Consider the following 21,556-nt stretch of genomic DNA (forward strand, 5'->3'; position numbering starts at 1 on the left):
TTTGTATTAGAAATATAAACCAAGAGGCCAGAGTAATGAAGGAAAAATATGTTCTTAGTGACCTAGATGCACATAGGATATGAAATCCCACAAAATTATGTCTTGCTTGAGTTAGTTTATCACGTGTATTATTTTGAATGGAAAGAACAAATTCCCAAATGAGGAGAAAAGACTAAGAATCCAAATCTAAATTAGGACTTCAGAGACTTTCAAGAAGTAAAACTTTTGAAGTTAGCATCCTCTAATAGCAATAGCTGTCAAGCAGAGGGGAAGTTCACACCATGAGAAATTAAAACAGGCCTGGAGGTTTCAATATGAAGAGAAACTTCCCCTCTTACAAGTTAAAGGAAGCCTGTTATCACTGTGACAGGATCTGTCACTGTGTATACCTAATTAAAGGGAGCACACTTATTCCATAACCAAAAGATGTTAGGGGGAGGTTGGACGGCACATGTGAAAACTGAAAATAGGTTCGTGGACTATTAGTTACATCAGTATTTAGTTCCTCAAAGACACAGAACTGGAATTTTTCCAAGGCTAAAGAGGTTAAAACTCTTTTCCACAGGGGAATTAATAACTGTCTGTTGATTTTAACCATCCTGACAAATCTTGGCTGCTTTCCCAGGACAGCCTTAGATGGCTGGGTTTCTGTTTCTCCTAAAAGCCCTGTATTGCCATAAATGCAACCTCAATGGGATTTTCTTCTTCCTCAGGACCTAGCAGAGGCGGGTTGTCTTTGCCATGGGAGCCGCAGCTCTCCACAGGCCTCCATTCCCAGGCCAGCCCAGGCCATGCACTCAGAGGCGAAGCCCACTATGGCTGCCCGCTTCCTGTGCAAAAGGGTTCCCGCTCCGACCCCCAGGGCCGCCCGCCTTCCTACCTCACCCGGGGCACCTGCCCTCTGTCCTCGCGGCCTTGTACCCCGCAGGCTTGTGCCGTCTCTCGATCCCCACCCTCCGTCCACGCTTGGTCAGGAGACTGCGGTATGGACAGTCGGGGACACACAAGAGGAGCTCCTGGGCCCAAATGGTACCTCTTCCTCCTGCGTGCGACGCGGTCTCTCACCTGACCGGGTCGGCGTGCGCAGCAGCACTCTCAGCTGTGATACGGCCAAGAGAGCGAGCGTTGGGCACTTGACGGTAAGCTCTGCACTAAGAAGGTTCTGGAACCTACTTGACTGCGCATGCACCTACGCATGTGCAGTGAGCATGCTGCCCTGGAAGCGGCCGCGTCTGTGCTGCGAGGCCCTGGAGGAGCTGGAGCAGAGTCCTGACTCGCTCGTAAGTGGTTTTTACTGATCGGTTCTGGTGCCAGCCTTCCAGTACCTTCCTCCAGAACTGGTGCTTTGCACGTGATACTCCAGGGTCTGCCTTCTCTGGTGGGGTGATACTAATCAGAACACTGAGGGTAAAAAAGTCACCACAGTTTTCCATCCAAAGATTTCTATAATATTCTATTTAAGCATTAATATTCCACATAGAAACCAGAGAATAAATGTTCATCACATCAGGTTTGGGTGCCTGCATATGTAATTCCAACTTTGGGGAGAGGGAGGCAAGAAGACAATTTATTGGCAGGTAAGAGTCATTTGGGTCCGCCCTCCTGAAGGTAGACAGAGCTAAGAGGTGCTAAGAAAGGGTTCTTACCCATAATGCCTTAGAGTAACCCTCACAAAGGACACTGCCAGAATCTTAACTGTCTTTTTTTTTTTTTTTTTTTTTTTGTCTTTTTGAGACAGAGTCTCACAATTCAGTTCAGGCTGGCCTTGAGTTCACTTTGTGTCCCAGGCTGGTTTCAATCTCACAAAAAGCCTCTTGCTTCAGCCTCCCAACTGTTTGGATTACAGGTGTGCACTGTAATACCAGGCTCATGTTTGTCTTAAGTCAATGTAAGTATAGTTTAACAGACCTGCCAGTAAAAATTCAGATCTTAAAATATTCACAAATAAAAGGCCCAGCCACAACCTAAGCAGAAAGGGCCCCTGGTTGCTATTATCCTACCACTCCTTCTTTAACTTAAGTCTACCCAACTGTGTTGTCAAATTTGTGTCTTCAAGATTCCAGAAAATTCATTTCCAACTCTTTCACCAAGCCACTCAAGGGTTTCATATTCAAATTTCATCCGAGGTCCACAGGCTCTGTTAGACTGACAGCCTTAAGTGTCCCTAACTTATGCAGCTCAGAGCAGTTATGAAAGTAACCACTTTCCCTTGTCACTGATTTAGTTTTATTGATTTGACAGGAAGATATGTAATCATAATCCATTGGCAGCAAAAGAACTAAAATCCTTAGCAGCAAGACTCTCTCATTAGAGCAATGCTGCCCAGTACATACTAAGCAGTCCTAAGATAATACATGGACCAAAACCAGCATAAATCAAAAGTAGATTTTTTTTTTCCTAGTAAGTAGTCTCCTGTGAGGCCAAAGCAACTGATCTTGCCTCTTGCAACTTTGCTATGAAACAGTAGATAAAATGCAAGTGTTCCTGGAAGATCAACAAGGAACAAGATGCCCTGGGAAAAATGCATTTCTGAGGTGAGTACATTTGCTAATGGAAAATTAGCAAATTTCCCACAACCTTAATCCTTTATATTAAAAACAAAACAAAACAAAATACAGCCTTTCATCCTGATGGCATGATTCCTCTCAGAAATTCACCTACTCTTCACAGTATAATGGGATCTCAGTAAACTTATTTTTCTGTATTCTTTGATTGTTGGTAAATTCTTTTGTCACCTGCATCACCAGTCCTCCATACACCATCTCTCATAGCAAGGTGGTATAAAATGTTGATATCTGTTCTAACCTTATTCTATAGCTTCTGTTCTCTAAGGGGGGTTATTGCTCCAAGGAGATAAACATTGGTTCTTAAAAGGCTAAAAACATCTTGCATATTAAGAGTATTGGCCTGGGGGACCTGCCCCTTAGCTCAGTTCTTTAAGTGGCTGCTCCAACGAAGCAGTCAGGCTCAGGTTGCTGTGGTTCAATCCCCACAACTCAAGCCAGCCATACCTGCCCTGAAAGCATTCAGAGCAAAAAAGAAAAAAAGAAAAAAAGAGTATTGGCCTACTAAAGTTCAACTCTACTCAACAAGATATGTTAGCATTCAATCTCTCTCTTTAAGGAGAAATTTAATTTAGATTTTAGTTAATTCAAGTGTGTTTTCCTTAAGGAAAGGAAGTGTACAATGAAAAAAAATGTTCAGAAACATTGTTTAGGTGATTTTTATTTTATTCCAGAAATATTTTTACTAAATTTCTCAGGGCCGACCAAATAGCTCGGTGGGTTAAAGCACCTACAAGCAGGCGCAGGGGCCGGGGGCTCAATCCTAGGGCCTGCTGTGCCAGCCCCACCTCTGAGGTGCACTGAGACAGAAATTGAGACTGGGCGTGGTGACATGTACCTGTAATCCCAGCTCTTGGGAGGCTTTAAACAGGAGAATCACTGAGTCTCATCTAGTAGTGAGCCCCTGAACACCCTGTAGACCCTTCCCTAAAATAAAAATAAATAAATAAATAAAATTTCTCATACTTCAAGTTGGAGTATATACTTCAAGTTGTTGCCTGTGTAACAGAAGACTCTCCAGAGTTAGATAAAATTGAAGAATTAAATCAGTCAGTCTAGGAATTAGAAGGTGAAAGATGTGTGGAGAGGGAAAAAGAATTATATATTGTTTATTTTTTCAATGGTGTTCCCTTGGGGTAATCTTTAAAAGAAGAATTCAGAAGCTACTTTATTGAAACCCTATTTTTGGAAATCTCTACAGTGAGTGAAAAATAAAAATGAAAACCTATTATACCTATTATATTGTAATATATATATATTCAATATATAGAAAGATAAAAGCTTTATGATTTTTTATTCCAATATATTCAATAATTATGTTAAGCTGCTGGTGGATAATTGACTCAGACCAAAGAATATTTCCAATACTTATTTTTCCAATGTCATTTAGCTCTTGGTCAAACCATTATAATAAATATTTCTATTATATCTTCAAATGATATCTGTCTAGCCTTAAAATATCAACTGTAGCACTAAGGCTTTCGAAGTTTATTTATTTTATTAGTTAATTTTTTTTATTTCTCAGATCCTGTTTTGAGAAGGGTTATTTTTCCTTTGAGTCTTTTACCTTTTTTTTTTCCTCCCGCTCTTTTCCTTTTCCCAAGAATAATATTCTTTGAGGGAAATTAGGCATGATTTCTAAGTGTTATGTTGCTTACCTTGGCTTTTACTTCTGCTGCTGGAAGAATTCTAAGTAGCCAGAACAGATGTAATATCTACCTTAGATATTTTAAGTTACTTACTATTGAATTTTTATTTGTATTTATTGAAAATGAACATTTGGAATAAGCAAGTTGGAACAATTGTGTTTTATGAAAAATACACTGAATTACATGCCACATATGGGAGGCTTCCATGATAGAGATTTAGGAGAAACTGTGATAGCCATAGGAGTCTTCATTTTCTTTGTGCTTCAAAAGAACAAATTATTTATTGGCTGAGAATGTGACATGGGTTTATTTATTTTTTAATAATAAAATTTTATTTTTTCCAAATGTACACCTGGTTGAACCTATTCATCATGCATCTTTATGAGCAGCAGGAGCATCTCCATTTCTGGTATAAAATAACTTAGGTCTAAATAACTTGGGGTCTGTGCTTTGAGACCAGCTTGATAAGCCCTTTACTGAGGCGCTCCTGAAGGGCTGCTCTGGCCAGTGACCCATGGATCTTCAGTCTCTCAAAGACCACAGCAGATGCTATAAGTTTATAGTTGGGAACTTCCTTACAGAATTTGTCATAAGTAGCTTTATCAAACAGAACAAAGTTTGTCCCAAACTTTGCCTCTGTACCACTTCTTTTTTGTCTTGCCCCAGATTTGCTCACTGGGTCTTCTGTCTCTCTTGGCCAACTTTCTGGCATCTTTCTTCTTCTTGTAGTCTTTGGGTGGCATCCCAGAGCCCAGAGAAGAGTGGCTACCACTGCAGGCCCATCAAGATGTTGGACAAAAAAAAAGCTGTGAAATGGATTTAAAAGATGCTTTTGCTAAAAAGCTCTGACTTCATTTGGGCCTACAGATATGCAATAAGTAACTAAAAGTAGAGTAAAACATTATCTCTGCCTTCATTTTATTTACCTTCTTTTATATCTTCCATTTTGTCTGGCTTTAAACTTTGTATCAGATTTCTGTCAGCTCAGCACATAGGTATGCTAATTACTTAAGGAGCTTCAGCCTAAAAACTGGTTTATTAGCCCTAAATTTCCCTAACATATTTCATTTCCTCTTCAAGACTGAGTATACCAAGATAAGAGTAACTGAAAGTGTTCTCAAGATGTGCAGGGATGGTCAGCTGCCTCCTTCTACATCTTGTTCCAGAACACACAGAGTGGCACCTAGAAGTCTCCAGCCACTGACCCAAGCCTGCACTTACCTTGGGTTCCAGAACCAAAAGAGCCTGTGTGTACAAATTACCTCATGATGAGATCAGCCACTGTGGCAGATCACTGTGAAACAAAGCCCTTGCTGCAGTATGCCACTGACTTCTCCATCTTATTCACTGAGATGTATAGAGCTATCTATATTGAAGTGGATGTTCCCTTAATTGGATAAAAGAATGTTACTGAGTCTGACTGAGGCAACAGTGGTCTCATTAACAGCAAAGTGGCAATATGCAAGCAAGAATAGCCTCCATGTTGATGACTGGAATCGGGGCTCAAGCAGTACCGCAGTATTATCTGTGCATTGCTAATTGGAGCCCCTGTGTATGCTATGGTTACTTTCTTTTCCCTGTGCACTCTGCCTTGACCCCAGCTCCTCCCTGATTGGTACCAATAAAGCCATGAACTTTAGGAAATGAAGCCTTTATTTTTTTTTAATTTTTTTTTAGGATTGATAATTTTTATAGGTTTTTTGTTTGGCTGGTTGTTTTTTTTTGTTGTTGTTGTTGTTGTTTTTTTGGTGCAACCGGGGATTGAACTCAGGCCCTTGCACTTGCCAGGGAAGCACTTATTCCACTGAGCCATCTCCCCAGCCCGGGAAATGTTGCCTTTAGTTCCACAGAGAACACTAGGTCATTGCAGAGCACCTCAACAATATACTCTGTCTTTTCTTTTGCATCCATGTGCCATATTGCCAGGTGAGTTAGACTGATACCTTCAGCAGGGGTTTCAGTAGACCACCAACCAAGGAGGAGCAATTACTGTGTGACAGGAATGGACAGACATCCTGTATTTTAAGCAGGAGTAATCATGTCATGGGAACCAGATCCCCTTTAAGTGTAAAGGATTTCTCCAGAGCCAAAACAGAGATAATCATCAACCAGAGCCCAGTCCACCTGGAGCTTAGTCCCATAAAAACCAATCCCTTTATTAACAAGCCAGTCTGACTCTCTCCATCAGCACGATGTACCCTTGGCTGTTTTCCATTAGAGTGTTTTCCCCATTTTCTTTTCTTAATTAAAAGCTTTGCCTATGTCCTCATACTTCTTGGTCTGGTTCAAAATTTCTGTTATTGCTGAGTCAAGGGGCCCCACATAAGGTATCAATAGAATTTTCCTCATCATACAATATCATTTCTGTCAAGTGAAATAGGCTAGGGCCGGCCAGATTGCTCAGCAGATTAAAGTGCCTGCTTAGGCAGAGCATAGCACCTGGGTTCAATCTGTGGCATGCGGTGCCTGCCTCTGAGACAGTGATTGAGACTGGGCGTGGTGGCATGTGCCTATAATCCCAGCACTTGGGAGGCTGAAAACAGGAGGATCACTATGAGTCTGAGCTATGTAGTGAGACCCTATAGACCTTGTACTAAATATATTAAAAAGAAAAGAAAGAAAGAAAGAAAGAAAGAAAGAAAGAGGCTGCACAAAATAATTTCAGGAAAGGGAGTGTTTTCCAGGTAGAATTGATACATTTGTTATATTTTAAAATCAAGTTTCTGGGGGCCTGCCCCTTAGCTCAGTTCTTTAAGTGGCTGCTTCAACAAAGCAGTCAGGCTCAGGTTGCTGTGGTTCAATCCCCACAACTCAAGCCAGCCAATCATGCCCTGAAGGCATTCGGAGCAAACAAAACAAAACAAAACAAACAAACAAAAAAAAACCCTTCTAAAATCAAGTTTCTTTCCTAAATAAAAGCTTTTTAAACATTTATGTTTAAAATAAAATACATTTTTAAATATTGTATACTAAGATGAATTAGGAATTAGCTCCTGTTAATTCAAAAGTTGCTTATTGGGGAAAGCCTGGTGGCCCATGCTTGTAATCTCAGCTACTTGGGAAACTGAGGCAAGAGGATCAAAAATTTGAGGCCTACCTAGGCAATTTAGTAAGACCCTATCTCAAGATTTAAAAAAAAAAAATGTCTTTATGGCAGAGCAGTACTCCCTTGTATAAACAGCACATTTTCTTTATCCATTCACCTCGTGATAGACATATAGGCTCCTACCAAGCCTGTGCTGCTGTAAACATGGGTGTGGACGTATCACTGTAATATGAAGCATTTAACGCTTTCAGGAAGATACCAAAAAAGGGAACTGCTGGGTTAAATGGAATTTCTAGTGTTAGTTTTTAAGGACTCTGCATGCTGATTTCCATATGACGATACTAGTTTTCACTCCCACCAACAATGTAGAAGTTCCATTTTCTACACAGCTTTACCAGCATTTGTTATTACAATATTTGATTTTTGATGGTTATTTTTTCTGGGGAAAAATGAAATCATACTGTTATTTTAAATTGCATTTCTGTAATGGCCAATGATTCTGAGCATTTCCTCATCAGTCATTTGTAGGAAAGTGGTTGCACGTTGAGATCATAATGTTAAGTGAAATAAATCAGACACACAAGCTTAAATATCATATGATTTCTCTTATATGAGAAAGCCAAATTATAAATAAATAGAAAAATTAAAGATAGAAGGGAGATTGATCTTTCTCAGATGAGAAAAGGATCTAGAGATGAAAGAAGAGGGAGGTAGGAAAGGGAAAGAAAAATTTAAAAAGTTTTTAAGACATATTATTGTGATGAGTTGTGTAGGGAGTTTTTGGTCTCTTGGTGGTCCCTGGAGAAAAAACTGCAAAAGAATTTAGAAAATAAAGACAAGGAATAATAGCTGAGGTTAGATGTTGGCCAGTTATCTGATTGGCAAACAACCCTGAAACGACAATAAGGGTGTTTATACCTTTGCAAAGTTAGTATCACAAGACAAAGGTTGCCTAGTGATTCAGAGCTGAGTTTAACCAAGCAGGATGCTTTTCTCAGGATTGAAGTAGCTCAACTGCTTGAGGCACTGAGGCCTAGTCCTGCTCTCACACATTTGACCAATTTCCAGCTTCAGCAGCTCCCAACAGGATTGTGTCTAGATGTCTCCTCATAACCTTTCGCAGTCATAACCACCTTCTAGAGTTTTTGATTGATTCATGGTCTCATGCTGGAGTTATGGGTGAGTGCCACATCCACCCTGGTGGGGGTAGCCTGTGTATAATATAAGGGAGAGAAAGAGGCTTTCTCTCATGCTCTTCCCTTTTGCTCATGTTGCTTTTGCTGCTTTCTGCCACCGTGAACACCTGCCCTCTGCCAAGTACCACTTTACTTTGGAGCCAGCGGAGTGTGGACTGAAACCTCTACAAGCTGTGAGCAAAATAAATTTTAATTCTGGACTTCAAACATGTTGTCTTAGCAATAAGAGAAAAGTAACCAAGACAATTATATACATGTACCAACTCCACACAAGGAAAGTAAACATTACATACTGCAAATATATGGTTTGCTTGTTTGTTTTTGGTACTCGGGATTGAACTCAGTCCCCTGCACTTATTCTACTGAGCTATCTCCCCAGTCCTGAAAATATATGTTGATGAAATAAATAAAATAAAAAGGGCTGAGGATATAGCTTAATGGTAAAGTGCCCCTGAGTTTAATTCCCAACACTGAAAAAATATATTACTTATTTAGAAATTTAGAAATACTGCCATTTTTTACTTAATATGTTATATGGTGGTCAAACAGAACAAAACAAAAAACCTTTTATTCTTTGAAGATATTTCAGTAATTCTTACTTTTCTATAACAAGGCCCCTTGTTTGTGTTATTTTTTTTGGCTTTTCCTCAGAGATGACAAAACCAGTATTGGTGCTTAAACAAACAAATCTGTCTCATTTTCAGTTATTAGCTCTATCAATTTTGTAGACCTGCCTCTTGCATTTGGAGCAGGAATGGCAGCAACTACCTTCAATGTAAGTTTATTCTACCTTTGAGGTTTGGTAAAGTGCCTGCTGCAACACTAAAGTGAAGGCCAAGAGAGCTTGAGAAGGATCAGAGTCAGGGAAGTCCATAGGCCCACTGAGTGACATGGACTCCTGCTTAGATTAGCCACTCAGTCAATAAACACTTTTACAGTGATAGAGCCTCCAGTCTTTAGGTGGTAAACCAGAATAGAGTTACCATTTCTTCCCCTAAGCCAATATGACCGTGTGATTATTATATTCTGTTACAGGACAGAAAATGGAAAGTGATGGGTGCAACTTCTAAGATGGGACTAAACAGGAATGAAATGACTTTTTGTGCCATTCTGCTATCCTGTACTTGGAAAATGGATGTGGCAGCAAGCCATTATTGGGAATATACATGAATGTAGCAATTCCAAAATGGTGGCATAGCTGTAAGAGGTAGTTTGGATCCTTATAAGAAAGAGCCACGATACAAGTGCTGGTTTACTTTGTTTTCTTTCCAATCCTGTGACAAAATACCTGAGAAAAACAACTTACAGCAAGAAGTTTATTTTGGCTATGCTTTCAGAGTCCAGCGTCCTGACAACTAGATGATGGGGCCTGGCTTATGATTTCCGAGGCTTTGGTCCATGGGTAGTAGGCTCCATGGTTTGTCCTGTGGTGAGGCAGAAACATAGTGGAACAGCATGGCAGAGGAAAGCTGCTCACCTCATGGTAGCTAGGAAAAGGAGAGAGGCCAGAGATGAAGTGTAGTCCCAAGGGCATGCTCTCCTATGCTCTTAATCCAGCCCCCTGGAAGATTCTGTTATCTCCCAAGAATGCCATCAGATTATGAACCCATCAGTGGATTATCCCACTGTTGAGTTTAGGCACTTTTCATGATGCAGTCACCATTCAGAAGCCCCATCTCTCAGCATATTAGTTTTCGGGAGGGCCTTTTAGAGCCAAATCATAATACATAACCACCTCTACCTTAGTGAAATAAGTTTTTATTTCAGCTTCTGCTAATTTGGATCTCTTGATCACAAGTGAACTCTTATGCTAATTGACCTAAGAATAAAAAAAAAAAATAAACTGTGGCAGCAATGAAAAAAAGGAACTAACTAGTAGAAAATAGCTGGGTCCCTAAAGATACTAAAGTGCTTTAAGTTGTAGGATAGAAAATACAAGATAAATGTAGATATTTATTATAGAGAAAGGTGTGTTATAAATAATAAAGGAATCGCTTACCTGGACTTAACATTTTTCATTTGGAAACCACATTTCCAGCTCATATTGCATAATACTATTTTCATCAAGCCCTTCACCCAAGTGAGTAGCTATATGTTTATTAAGGCTGCCAGTGCTGTTGATTTCACATCCCTTATTATAAAGCACCCATTTATATGAAATGGAAATAAAACAAGCAGAAATTCCCTTGGATCTGAGAGTAGGGTTTCCCCCAGGAAAATCAAGTGTGTGGTTAGTTTAACTAGATCAGCTAAGGATAACAGCCAATCAGAGATTAGGAGGGAAATGGATTTCCCAAATAAATATCCCCAAGAACTTGTTCTCTAAAGATTTTCTCAGGCTTGAAATTCATCATAAGAGTGACTTTGTGGAATTTCCTTCCACCACAATGAAGGGGCATGGAGTTGCTTTCCTCTTGGGCATCACCTTCCTGATTCTGTTTGAAGTTAAAGGTAAGGGGTTTTGAGTTATACTGAATTAATGAAATTAGACATGGGAATCACTATGAAAATCTCTTGGAGGGGCTGGGGAGATGGCTCAGTGGAATAAGCACTTCCCTGGCAAGCACAAGGGCCTGAGTTCCATCCCCAGTTCCACAAAAAAAAAAAAAGAAAGAAAGAAAGAAAAGAAAAGAAAACCTCTTGGTTCACCAGATAGCCATGAACCATGAATGTTCTGTATACATCAGAAAGGAACAGTCACTTACAAGAGCATATTGGTAGTCGATTATCCAAAGGTCAGAACTTGAGCCTGCTAAGTCAAACAAAAGTCTCAGTCTAGGTGTGTGAATTCCTAGTAAATGTTTAATAAATGCTGGAACATTTATAATGGGAAGATTTCAGAAGGAATCTCTATATGTTTCACTTTCATTTCATACAAATGAGTGGTTTAAAGGATGTGAAACCAGGCATCAGATGATGAAATGAAAAACTCTCTATGTACTAAATTATTTTGTCATTGCTGTTGTTTCTTGATATATATGTCTATGGTTAACTGAGTGAAAAGCCAGGAAATGGAGAGGTTCTCCTAAACTATCTACTAACTACTTATGTTACCTTAGCCAAAAGCCTTTTCTAGAACTCAGATTCCTTATCTGTAAAGTGGAAATCTTGTAGTTTGTGTGTTCCATATGCCTGGCATGGTGGTACATGCCTATAATTTCAGAAACTTGGGGAGGCTGAGATAGGAGGATCACAAGTTTGGGGCCAGCCTAGGCAACTCAGTGTGCCTCTATCTCAAAATAAAAACTTTTTTTTTTAAAGCCTGGGAATACAACTTAGTTTGAGACCCTGGATTCAATCCCCAGTATGAAAAAAAAAAAAAAAAAAAGGTGGTGTAGTAAGTGCTAAGTAAATACATACTGAATGAAAGAAAAAAAAAAGCATGAAGATAATGTATTTTTAAAAATTTCCAAAAAGCATTTCCAAAAGCCAGGTGGTGATGCATGCCTGTAAAATCAGCACTCCCGAGGCTGAGGCAGGAGGATTGTTGCAAGTTCAAGACCAGCCTAGGCTATATAGTGAGCTCAGGGTCAGTGTTAAGTACATAGCAAGACCCTGTCGCAAAAAAAAAATTTTAATGAAATTATTCTCTCAAAAAAGTTTTTTTTTTTTTTCAGTAGTTTAAAAATGCTACTGAAAAATCTAGACAGTGGGCAGGAGAGATGGATGGAAGTGGCAATTCGTTATCAGCAGAACTTTCTATCCATACCTGAGGAATTCCATTCAACCAAGATCAGATAAAAATGGATCTGGAAGTTGCTTAAGAAACTTGTTCACATAGCATGCATAAATAATGTACTAATGGGTCTAACATATAATGGGAATTTGTTAAGTATTGTGAATATCTCTATTCCTCTAAAGAGAAATGGAAAGTGGCTGAGAACTTTTGGACTCAGGCTTGAGCTGAAACTCTATTCCTGCTCCCTAAAAAATGTGTATCTTTGTTCTTTACTTAACTTCTCCTAAGCCTTATCTTCACAAAATGGATATGATGCCCACATTAAAAGCTTATGGTGAAGATTTACAAACACTTAGTAAGTAACAGCAAAAACCATGACTAAGTTAAATTCATCATTTTGATGGATTGCTCCAGTGGAAACAGTGACCTAAATGTTTGTACTCTACTCTTTCTCTTTCTCTCAGGCACCCCACTAATAGGAAGTAGACGATGTTTCTGCATCAACCCTGGCAGTGATAAAATCTCCCTCAGATCTTTAAAAGACCTTAAACAATTTGCCCCAAGTCCTTCATGTGAGAAAACTGAAATCATGTAAGTAAAAACTGAAACGTAAGTGGCATGTCCCATATTGTCAGGGACATTACAGTTACTATGAATATTATCCTGTGGTACTTGCTGATGCAGACACTTAAATTTCACATGATTAGCCCCTCCATAAACCTATTCACTCATGTCTTTTTCTTCTCTTAAAAATTAAATTTCTGGGGGCTGGGGAGATGGCTCAGTGGAATAAATGCTTCCCTGGGAAGCACAAGGACCTGAGTTCAATCCCCAGTCCAGTTCTGAAAAAAAAAAAAAATTAAATTTCTGTTAGAGATTAGAAACCAAGGTGGTTTCTATTCCTTAAATAATATGTTCATTGTAGAAAATGTTTATGAAGAATAGAGAAAATGAGGGCCGGTGAGACAGCTCAGTGGGCTAATCACCTACATAGGCAAACTCAGGGGCCGGGAGGTGGGCCCTGGCGCCACATGCCGTGCCTGCCTTGCCCTGGCACGTTGAGCCAGTGACCAAGTCTGGGAGTGGTGGCACATGCCTGTTATCCCAGCGCCAGGGAGGGTGAAAACAGGAGGATCACTACAAGTTTGAGCTGCATAGTGAGACCCTGCATAAAATAAAACAAACTAAACTAACTAAGAAAGAACTTAGAAAATGGCATTTATTTGAGGCTAATTTGGATTGTGATCTAGGAATATACAGATTCAAGGAGTCTTGAAAATGGGCTCCTACCTTGGTATAGTGGCATACACCTATAATTTATATTTTATACATGTAAAGCGTATGCCACATAGTAGTCTTTGTTTATCTGCCAATTTTCTTTTCTAGGTTTCAGTTATACACAGTCAACTGTGGTCTAAACATATCAAATGGAAGGGCCAGGGAGATGGCTCATAGGAATAAGTGCTTCCCTGGCAAGCACAAGGGCTTGAGTTCAATCCCTGGTTCTGCTAAAAAAAAAAAAAAAAAAAAGGAAAATTCCAGAAATAAAACATTTAATTACTTTTAAGTTTTTATTATAGTATACTATTGTATTTGTTTTGTTTTAATATTATTTATTGTTAATTACCTTCTGTACCTAAATTATAATTAAACTTTATCGTGTCCACATATAAAAACCAGCCTAAAATAGGTTTTGGTACCACGCAAGCTTTCAGGCATCCACAGAGCATCTTGAAATGCTGACAGTCACAGCAGTTTGGTGAGATCCAGCTCAGTTCCAAGCTATTTGGCTTACTGGTATGCAGGCAGGTGGGCCTCAATGACATGGACCCTGTATTACTCTCTGGAGGCTGCAGGCTGAGGCCCTGGAAGCCCAGGCAGCTGTTGTGTGTGGGATGTGTCTGTGTGGACATTTGTGGATTATTAAACTGTGATGAAATTCAGTTGGCCAGTGATGGAAGAGAAACAGCTATTGCCTCCAATGATTCTTAATTCTGAATTTTTAATATCAACTTTTCAGCTCTAGTTTCAATTTCATAATAATGCTTTACATTTTCTAGTCAAATTAACAAGTCAATGCTATTAGAGGCCCAGATTACTATATAGCTTTGTAATCTACATTTTAAATTAACACTATAATTATGTACACTTCTCATGTCAGTAAATCTCTAATAATGTCATTTTTTTCTAATGTTGTCTTATGTTTGTAGGGGACTTGCCCCTTAGCTCATTTCTTTAAGTGGCTGCTTCAACAAAGCAGTCAGGCTCAGGTTGCTGTGGTTCAATCCCCACTACTCAAGGCAGCCAAACCTGCCCTGAAGGCATTTGGAGAAAACAAAACAAAGAAAAAAACCCTTTTGTCTTATGTCTGTATGCTGGGGATCAGACATAGACATTTGAGCCATGTTCTATCACTGCTGTTCTACTGTCAGCCCTGGAAATGTGATTGTAATAGACAAATTTAATGGCAGATGAGTGTGCCATACTTTCTATGATCAATCCTGTTGTTAGAAATGTAGCTTATTTCCAAATTTTTGCAGTTGTCAAACTGTTATTGTGGTAGTCTTGTCTTTAATTCTTTCCCAGTAAATACCTTTTTAGAGATTAGAATTGTTATATTAAAGAATATTTTAAACTCTTTGATACCTAAGTTAAAGATGATATAGGGAATAGCCACTCTTATTCTCAGATTGTAGAGAGAAATTAATGAGAAAAAAAACCTTGAAATTTTGCAACTAGTTAACTTGTTTTAAGAAAACATTATATTTTAAAGTTAATTAGAAACATCATCAAGTTCATGGTTATTACCATTATTTCTTTTAAAAAATATTAAATTAGTAATGGAAAAAGAAGTCTCACTGCTGTTTCTTTGGCAGTGCTACAAAGAAGAATGGGGATCAAACATGTCTAAACCCAGATTCCACAAAAGTGAAGCAACTGGTGAAACAGTGGAAGAAGCAGGTTGGTGAAAGGGGGAACAAAATTATCTTGCTGTTAGATGTGAATTTTGAAAGACAATGTATATAGCGCCATTAAGATGTATTTTCATCCTTTCACATTGCATTTAATTGAATGGTAAACACTGAAGTCACAAAAGCGATAAGATGTAAACCCTTTCTGCTGCAGCAGATATCCTTTAACAATATGTAGCAATGGGAGAAATATAAAATAAAGGTATGTATGTGACGTTTGAAGGTGATATAGGAAGGAGTCATTAACTTTGCTCAGGGAAAGAGGTAGGTAAAAAGTGTTAAGGAAGAATTCTCATATTTGACTTGGATCATAAGAGATATGTAAATCTCAGGGGGAGAAGCAGCAAGAACAAGAGAATCATGAGAGAGCTTGCCATGTTCAGGGACCTTCAGATAATATGACTGGAGTTTATGTGAAAAGAGGAAGAGAGCGAGGTGAGAAAGGAAACCAAGACCAAGTGGGAAGAATCCTGCATAAGAGGCTAAGGATCTGGGTTGGAGGCAGCTCATATACTCTGTGGTGGGGAGCCTGGGTTTAGAAATTGGACAGACTACCAGCTCTTGGTTTGGGCAAGTTATGCTCTCATAGCCTCAAACCTCCTCATAAGTAAAAAGTAAATGATTATAGCATAAACCTCAGAGGGTTGCAGTCGGGGCCAGTAGGTGGAAAGCAGGGCTGGAGTGAGGACAGTAATAAACCAGAATAGACAAAAGAAAAGCATTTGAAATACTACTGGTTCCTCCTCAACATGAGCAAAATAGAGAAGTCAAAAGGAACCCTGTGAGAGAAAGGCAGCTTAAATTAGTTTTGAGAATAAAGAAAGACCACAACCAGGGGGAGTTCAGATACAATGTAAATAAGAAAAAATTGTGAGACTCAAAAACATTACCCTTTTCTCCCTTTCTTCACAGGTCAGCCAAGCAAAAAAGCAAAAGAAAGGGAAAAAAGTTCAAAAAATCAAGAGAACTGTAAAGATTGAAAGATCCAAAGTTCCTCGTTAAAAGAGGACTACATAAAAACCCACTTTGCCAACAAGTACCTTGTGTTAAAATTTGTTTTTAATTACACTGAAATAATTCTAAGAAGAAATGGCCTCTAATAGCATGGACTTGTTGATTTGACTAGAAAATGTAAAGCATCATTATGAAATTAAAACTAGAGCTGAAAAGTTGATGTTAAAAATTCAGAATTAAGAATTTGTTGGAGGCACTAGCTGTTTCTCTTCCACCACTGGCCAACTGAATTTCATCACAGTTTAATAATCCACAAATGTCCACACAGACACATCCCACACACAACAGCTGCCTGGGCTTCCAGGGCCTCAGCCTGCAGCCTCCAGAGAGTATTACAGGGCCCATGTCATTGAGGCCCACCTGCCTGCATACCAGTAAGCCAAATAGCTTGGAACTGAGCTGGATCTCACCAAACTGCTGTGGCTGTCAGTGTCTGCATTTGAATCAGCCTGCAGGCCTCATACATGAGGTGCTGAGGGATCGCACTGGTTGTTCCAGGGATCCACACTTGGACATTACCAGTGTCTGGCCTTGGGAACCTTCTCTAAGAATTTCGAGGTGATGTGGGTCCATCTTGCCTGCCCTCACTGACCACACTATTTCTCTGTTTCTTTGTGCTTCTATCAAGCAAGCTCTTCCCTGTCCTGCCACAACTCCATGCCTGCCTCCCTTCCACTGCACAAGTCATGCTCTCTCATTCGTCTGGCTGTGCGCCTTTTCCCCAGCTGCCCACAGGCATGCCTTCTCTCTACTTAGTTCCAGTGATCTGGTCTTGAAAGCTCAGCTCAAGTTGGACTTCTTCAATAAACTCCTCTGAAGTGCAGTGAGTGTAGTCAGGGGCAGAGCCTAAAATGCGCAGTGCCCTGAGTTTGATCTCTGGCATTGCAAATAACTAAATAAAAATATTTTTTAAAACCTTTCAGATGCTCAAATCATCTTAAAATTCATATTTCCCTTGTGCTTAGCATATGAGTGAGCACCTGTTTTCTCATTAGTGTGTGTTAATTTTCTTTCTAATCAGACTCTCAGTTCCTCTAGTGTAGGAGCCACAGTTTATTTCCCCGAATCTGCCACAAAGCCTAAAAGACTGGAACTCAGTTATGGTTATTACATGTAGAGAAGGCAATCAGAGCATGTCTTCCTGGCTACTCTATGTTGTCTTGCCCCTGATAATATCTTCTATTCTTTTTCTGGCCACAGTCACTACAGAGATCAGGGATAAAGCAATCCTCATATTGTAATGACAGGAAGTTAACTTGGCTTCTCTAACAAATAAACACATTTTAGAATACTTGTGGATATTCTGGCCTGTTTTTTTATAAAATATTCAAGACATCTGAAATCATACAATCTTACAACAAAAAGGGGTACAGGATTAGTCAGTCCAGCCTTCTTCCATTTAATATAAAAATTCCTTCAATACCATTTCTGACAAACTCCAGCTTTCTATGCTAGTAAGATAGCCACCAAGTTGTTTGTTTTTTGTTTTTTTTTTTAATGTATTTTTAGTACAGAGTCTGTAGGGTCTCTCTACATAGATTGGACTTGCAGTGATTCTCCTGTTTTCAGCCTTCCAAGCACTTGGGTTACAGGCATGTACCACCACACCCAGTCTCAGTTGCCGTCTCAGCTCGCCCCAGGGAGGGGCCAGCATGACGCTCTGGGGATCGAATCCCTGCTGCTGTGCTCAGCCTGAGCAGGTGCTTTAGTCTGCTGAGCTATCTGACAGCCCCCAATATTTTTTTTTAACATTTATTTATTTATTTATTGTGTGTGTGTGTGTGTATGTGTGTGTGTGTGTGTGTGTGTGTGTGGCCAGCTCAGCTCACCAGGGGGCGCAGCTGGCTGGCATGTGGTTCTGGGGGATCGAACCGTGGTCCCTGTGCTTTGCCAAGCTTGTTCCAAGTAGGTGCTTTAGACCACTGAGCCATCTCTCCAGCCCGCCAAGATTTTTTTAAGACAGCATTTCAATGGTACATTTATTTTTTTAAAAATTAGCAGCAGTGGTACATTTATTAATAGTACATTTATTTTTTAAATGGTAACAACTCTTTAAAAATTTTTTAAAAAATTGAAAACGGTAACAATGATACACTTATTAGATAGGAAAAGAAACATGCCCTGCTGAGTGAATTTGGGTCAGGTAAAGCAGGAAAACAAGTATATGCTACAGGGATGTGGGCTATGGTGAGAGAACACAGTAGCCAAGGTCTTTTTGAAAACTCAATGTAGGCAAATGTGAATTTGTTTCAGGTTTTGTTTTTTGCCTTACCGGGGTTGTACTCAGGACCTTGTGCTTGCCAGGCAGGTGCTTAGGCCACTGAACTATATCCCCGGCAGCAGATGTGAATTGTGATTATCAGTTACCCCACCAACTACTATAGAGAAAAGGAAAATAAGGTTCCAAGAGCTGGAGGAACAACAAACTTAGTGGAGGGATTGTTGGTGCCCACTTAGCTTATATGGGCTTGGAAACTTCCATAGAGAGGTCAGTGAATTGAGGAAGAAAGGAGTGCATTGCCTGGAACTGAAGCCTTATCTTTCCCAGATACTGTCATTCCTCTGCTGTGCCGGCCCCAACCCCCAGCGATTGAGACTGGGCGTGGTGGCGCATGCCTGTAACCCTAGGATTGAGGAGGATCTAATGAGATGTAATGTTGAGATAAACACAGGAAAGCCCTCTAAGGGGCTTGGTTAGGGAAACAAACACTTTTGTGGAGAATATGACAAATTTAGAATTGAAATTGGACAGAACATCAGCCTGTACATTTGAACTAGTTGTGAGAGGCCAGACAAGTGTGATGTTTGGGCAGATACCGGCTGGTGAACAGGACTTCTCACAAGTGCCTTCACCCCCTGTAAATAGGAGGATCACTATGAGTCTGATTTACACTGTGAGACCCTGTAGACTCTGTCTTAAAATACGAAAGAAAGAAAGAAAGAAAGAAAGAAAGAAAGAAAGAAAGAAAGAAAGAAAGAAAGAAAGAAAAGATATTGTCATGTCTCATGCTGCAGATGATTCTGAGTGCTGCCTACTGAGGACCCTTCCCAAGCATCATTACTGGGGAAATTTTTCAGTTCCTTCAATGTAATTCTCTGGGGAAAAAAGTCTTAAAAAGTTTCATATTTGGAGAGTTTGTGACCGAGTTATCTTGCATCTCACAGGATAATGATAACCAAAGACTACATATTTTCACTAAGTATCTATGATATTGATGCTCACATTATAATCATTAATTATGTATACTCTAAGAAATAATTTTAAAATTAAAAGCAGTATTGCAGTATATACTTTCACCAAGTAACTATGATAAATGTATTTGTGCTCACACTATGATCACTTATGATTTATAGATACATGTATATACTCTAAGCAAATAATTTACAAACTCAAAGCAGTATTGGCATATGTACTTTGTGCCTTGAGAGTTTTTTTTTTTTCCTGAAGGACAGTGGTATCAATAAATAGAGATTCATCAGAAAACAAATCCTCTTTTGGTTTTATTTTTATATCTTGAACATACCCTTTATTGCATGCTTAATAGTAATTGTCTTATGTCTTTTATTTGTTTACTTTTAGCTTTTGTCTAATGAGATGTAATGTTGAGATAAAGACAGGACAGAATTCACACACCTGTAGTATTTAGATGCCAATGGAATACCCATTTCTGACAGGACTAAGCAAAAAATAATTCAATGAGAAGTAAGATTTGTACTAACAGTGTTTGGACAGGATATTCTGTCTGCATCTTGTACGATGGATAACCACTAAGAAGATAACAATGTACAACGTATTAATTATTAAAACTGTCCTATTAGTTTTGAAACTGTCTCATTGATATTTGTTTCTCAAAGAAAAAAAAAAGACAGGTCAGCCTTTTAAGGGGCTTGGTTAGAGACAAAAACATTTTTGTGGAGAATATGACAAATTTAGAATTGAAATTGGACAGAGAATGTCAACCTGTACATTTGAACTAGCTGTGAGAGGCCAGACAAGTGTGATGTTTGGGCAGATACCAGCTAGTGAACATGACTTCTCACAAGTGCCTTCACTGGAGAGACCATAGGGTGCTGTGGAAAGGGCTATGAGTCTGGCTTTTGAGCTGCCTGGCCTATGAGCAGAAGCCCACTGCTGGTTAGTTGTATGGCACTGGTTGAAGTGTACTGCAACCTCATTGTACCTCAGTCTTCTCATACAGGGTCAGAAAGACAGGCTCAGGAGAGAGCTCAGTGCTTAGACAGTAGCATATTTCCCCGTCCACTCACCTCTGCTGTACCTTCCTGTGGATGGAGAGTGTCCCATATCTCACCATCAGAGAAATGAGGACCTAACAGCTCCTTCCTGCCTGAGCCTTCACATTCACAGCACAGGCCTCTTTGTCTCTTTTTTGAACAACCTCAACAGCTGCGTTTTTTCCCTGCTACCTCTTTTTTCTACTTTTCTCTTGCATTCATATCATTCATGAGAACCAGAATCATCATTGTAAAGAGTAACTCAGAATACCACCAACTTGCTTAAAATCCTGTAATTTAGAGTTAAAATGAAACAGAGAAGACCTACCAGGCCCCAAGTGACACCAGCTGGGCTCCCCACAAAGGTCCCCTTGCTTGTGTAACCTAAACCTCACCTTCTGTCTGTGTCTCAGCACACTGAGTTCATCTCCTTCTGCGCATATCCATTCCCTACTCTGCCAGGTTTGCTGTGTTATCTTGATCAGACCGAGACTGACGTTTTCTGGAATCTCTTTTCCTATCTGGTTCTTGGTTAGAACAACCAGAGAGGAACCTCTGTTAGGTTTAGAAGGCAGAAAGGAAGTAGATGATACTCATGCAAGGTTAAGTACTGGTATAATGCGCAGTCTACTTGTGCGATCACCCAGAGATTTGTTGCGCAGCATAGTCCCTGCCGTCAATGTATTAGGCACTTAAATTTGTTGAAACTGTAGATGTGCTAAGGGTTCTTATACACAACAAAAGGATACAAGGCACTTTTGTTTGCTTGTTTTTGTCTTTTTGAGACAGGGTCTCACTGTGCAATTCAGGCTGGCCGTTAGCTCACTTTATAGCCCACGCTGGTCTTGAACTTGCAATGATCCTCCTGTCTCTGCCTCCCAAGGGCTAGGATTACAGACATGCACCATCACACCTGGTGCAGTGCACTTTTGGAGGTGATGGATATGTCTGTTACCCTGATTGTGGTGAGATTTCCATAATCAAAGTATACATTAAATTTATCAAATTATGCACATTAAATATGTAAAGTTTACTACTTCTCACATACTGCGATAGAGCTGTTAAAAAAAAAATCAAATGGGCTGGTGAGATGGCTCAGTGGTCTAAAGCACCTACCTAGAACAAGCTAAGCAAAACACAGGGACCACCGTTCAATCCCCCAGCACCACATGCCAGCCAGCCCTGCCCCCTGGTGGGCTGAGC

General features: G+C 39.7%; 1 protein-coding gene across 1 annotated transcript; it reads left to right on the forward strand.

The window, feature by feature from the left end:
* Positions 1–10,806: 10,806 nt before the first annotated feature.
* Cxcl9 (C-X-C motif chemokine ligand 9) lies at positions 10,807–17,623 on the forward strand. Its single transcript, XM_004647428.3, has 4 exons — positions 10,807–10,906; positions 12,599–12,725; positions 15,011–15,095; positions 16,019–17,623. Exons 1-4 carry the CDS (start codon positions 10,843–10,845, stop codon positions 16,106–16,108), a joined length of 366 nt encoding a protein of 121 aa, XP_004647485.2. The 5' UTR covers positions 10,807–10,842; the 3' UTR covers positions 16,109–17,623.
* Positions 17,624–21,556: the final 3,933 nt, after the last annotated feature.

Source organism: Octodon degus, unplaced genomic scaffold (assembly GCF_000260255.1).
Source record: "Octodon degus isolate 3935 unplaced genomic scaffold, OctDeg1.0 scaffold00305, whole genome shotgun sequence".
Classification (NCBI taxonomy): domain Eukaryota; kingdom Metazoa; phylum Chordata; class Mammalia; order Rodentia; family Octodontidae; genus Octodon; species Octodon degus.

Bases quoted from the DNA above. Each gene is read 5' to 3' on its own strand.
- Cxcl9 (XM_004647428.3), top strand. From the start codon at position 10,843: ATGAAGGGGCATGGAGTTGCTTTCCTCTTGGGCATCACCTTCCTGATT. The intron at 10,907-12,598 runs GTAAGGGGTTTT...TCTTTCTCTCAG, and splicing joins GATTCTGTTTGAAGTTAAAG to GCACCCCACTAATAGGAAGT. The intron at 12,726-15,010 runs GTAAGTAAAAAC...TTTCTTTGGCAG, and splicing joins TGTGAGAAAACTGAAATCAT to TGCTACAAAGAAGAATGGGG.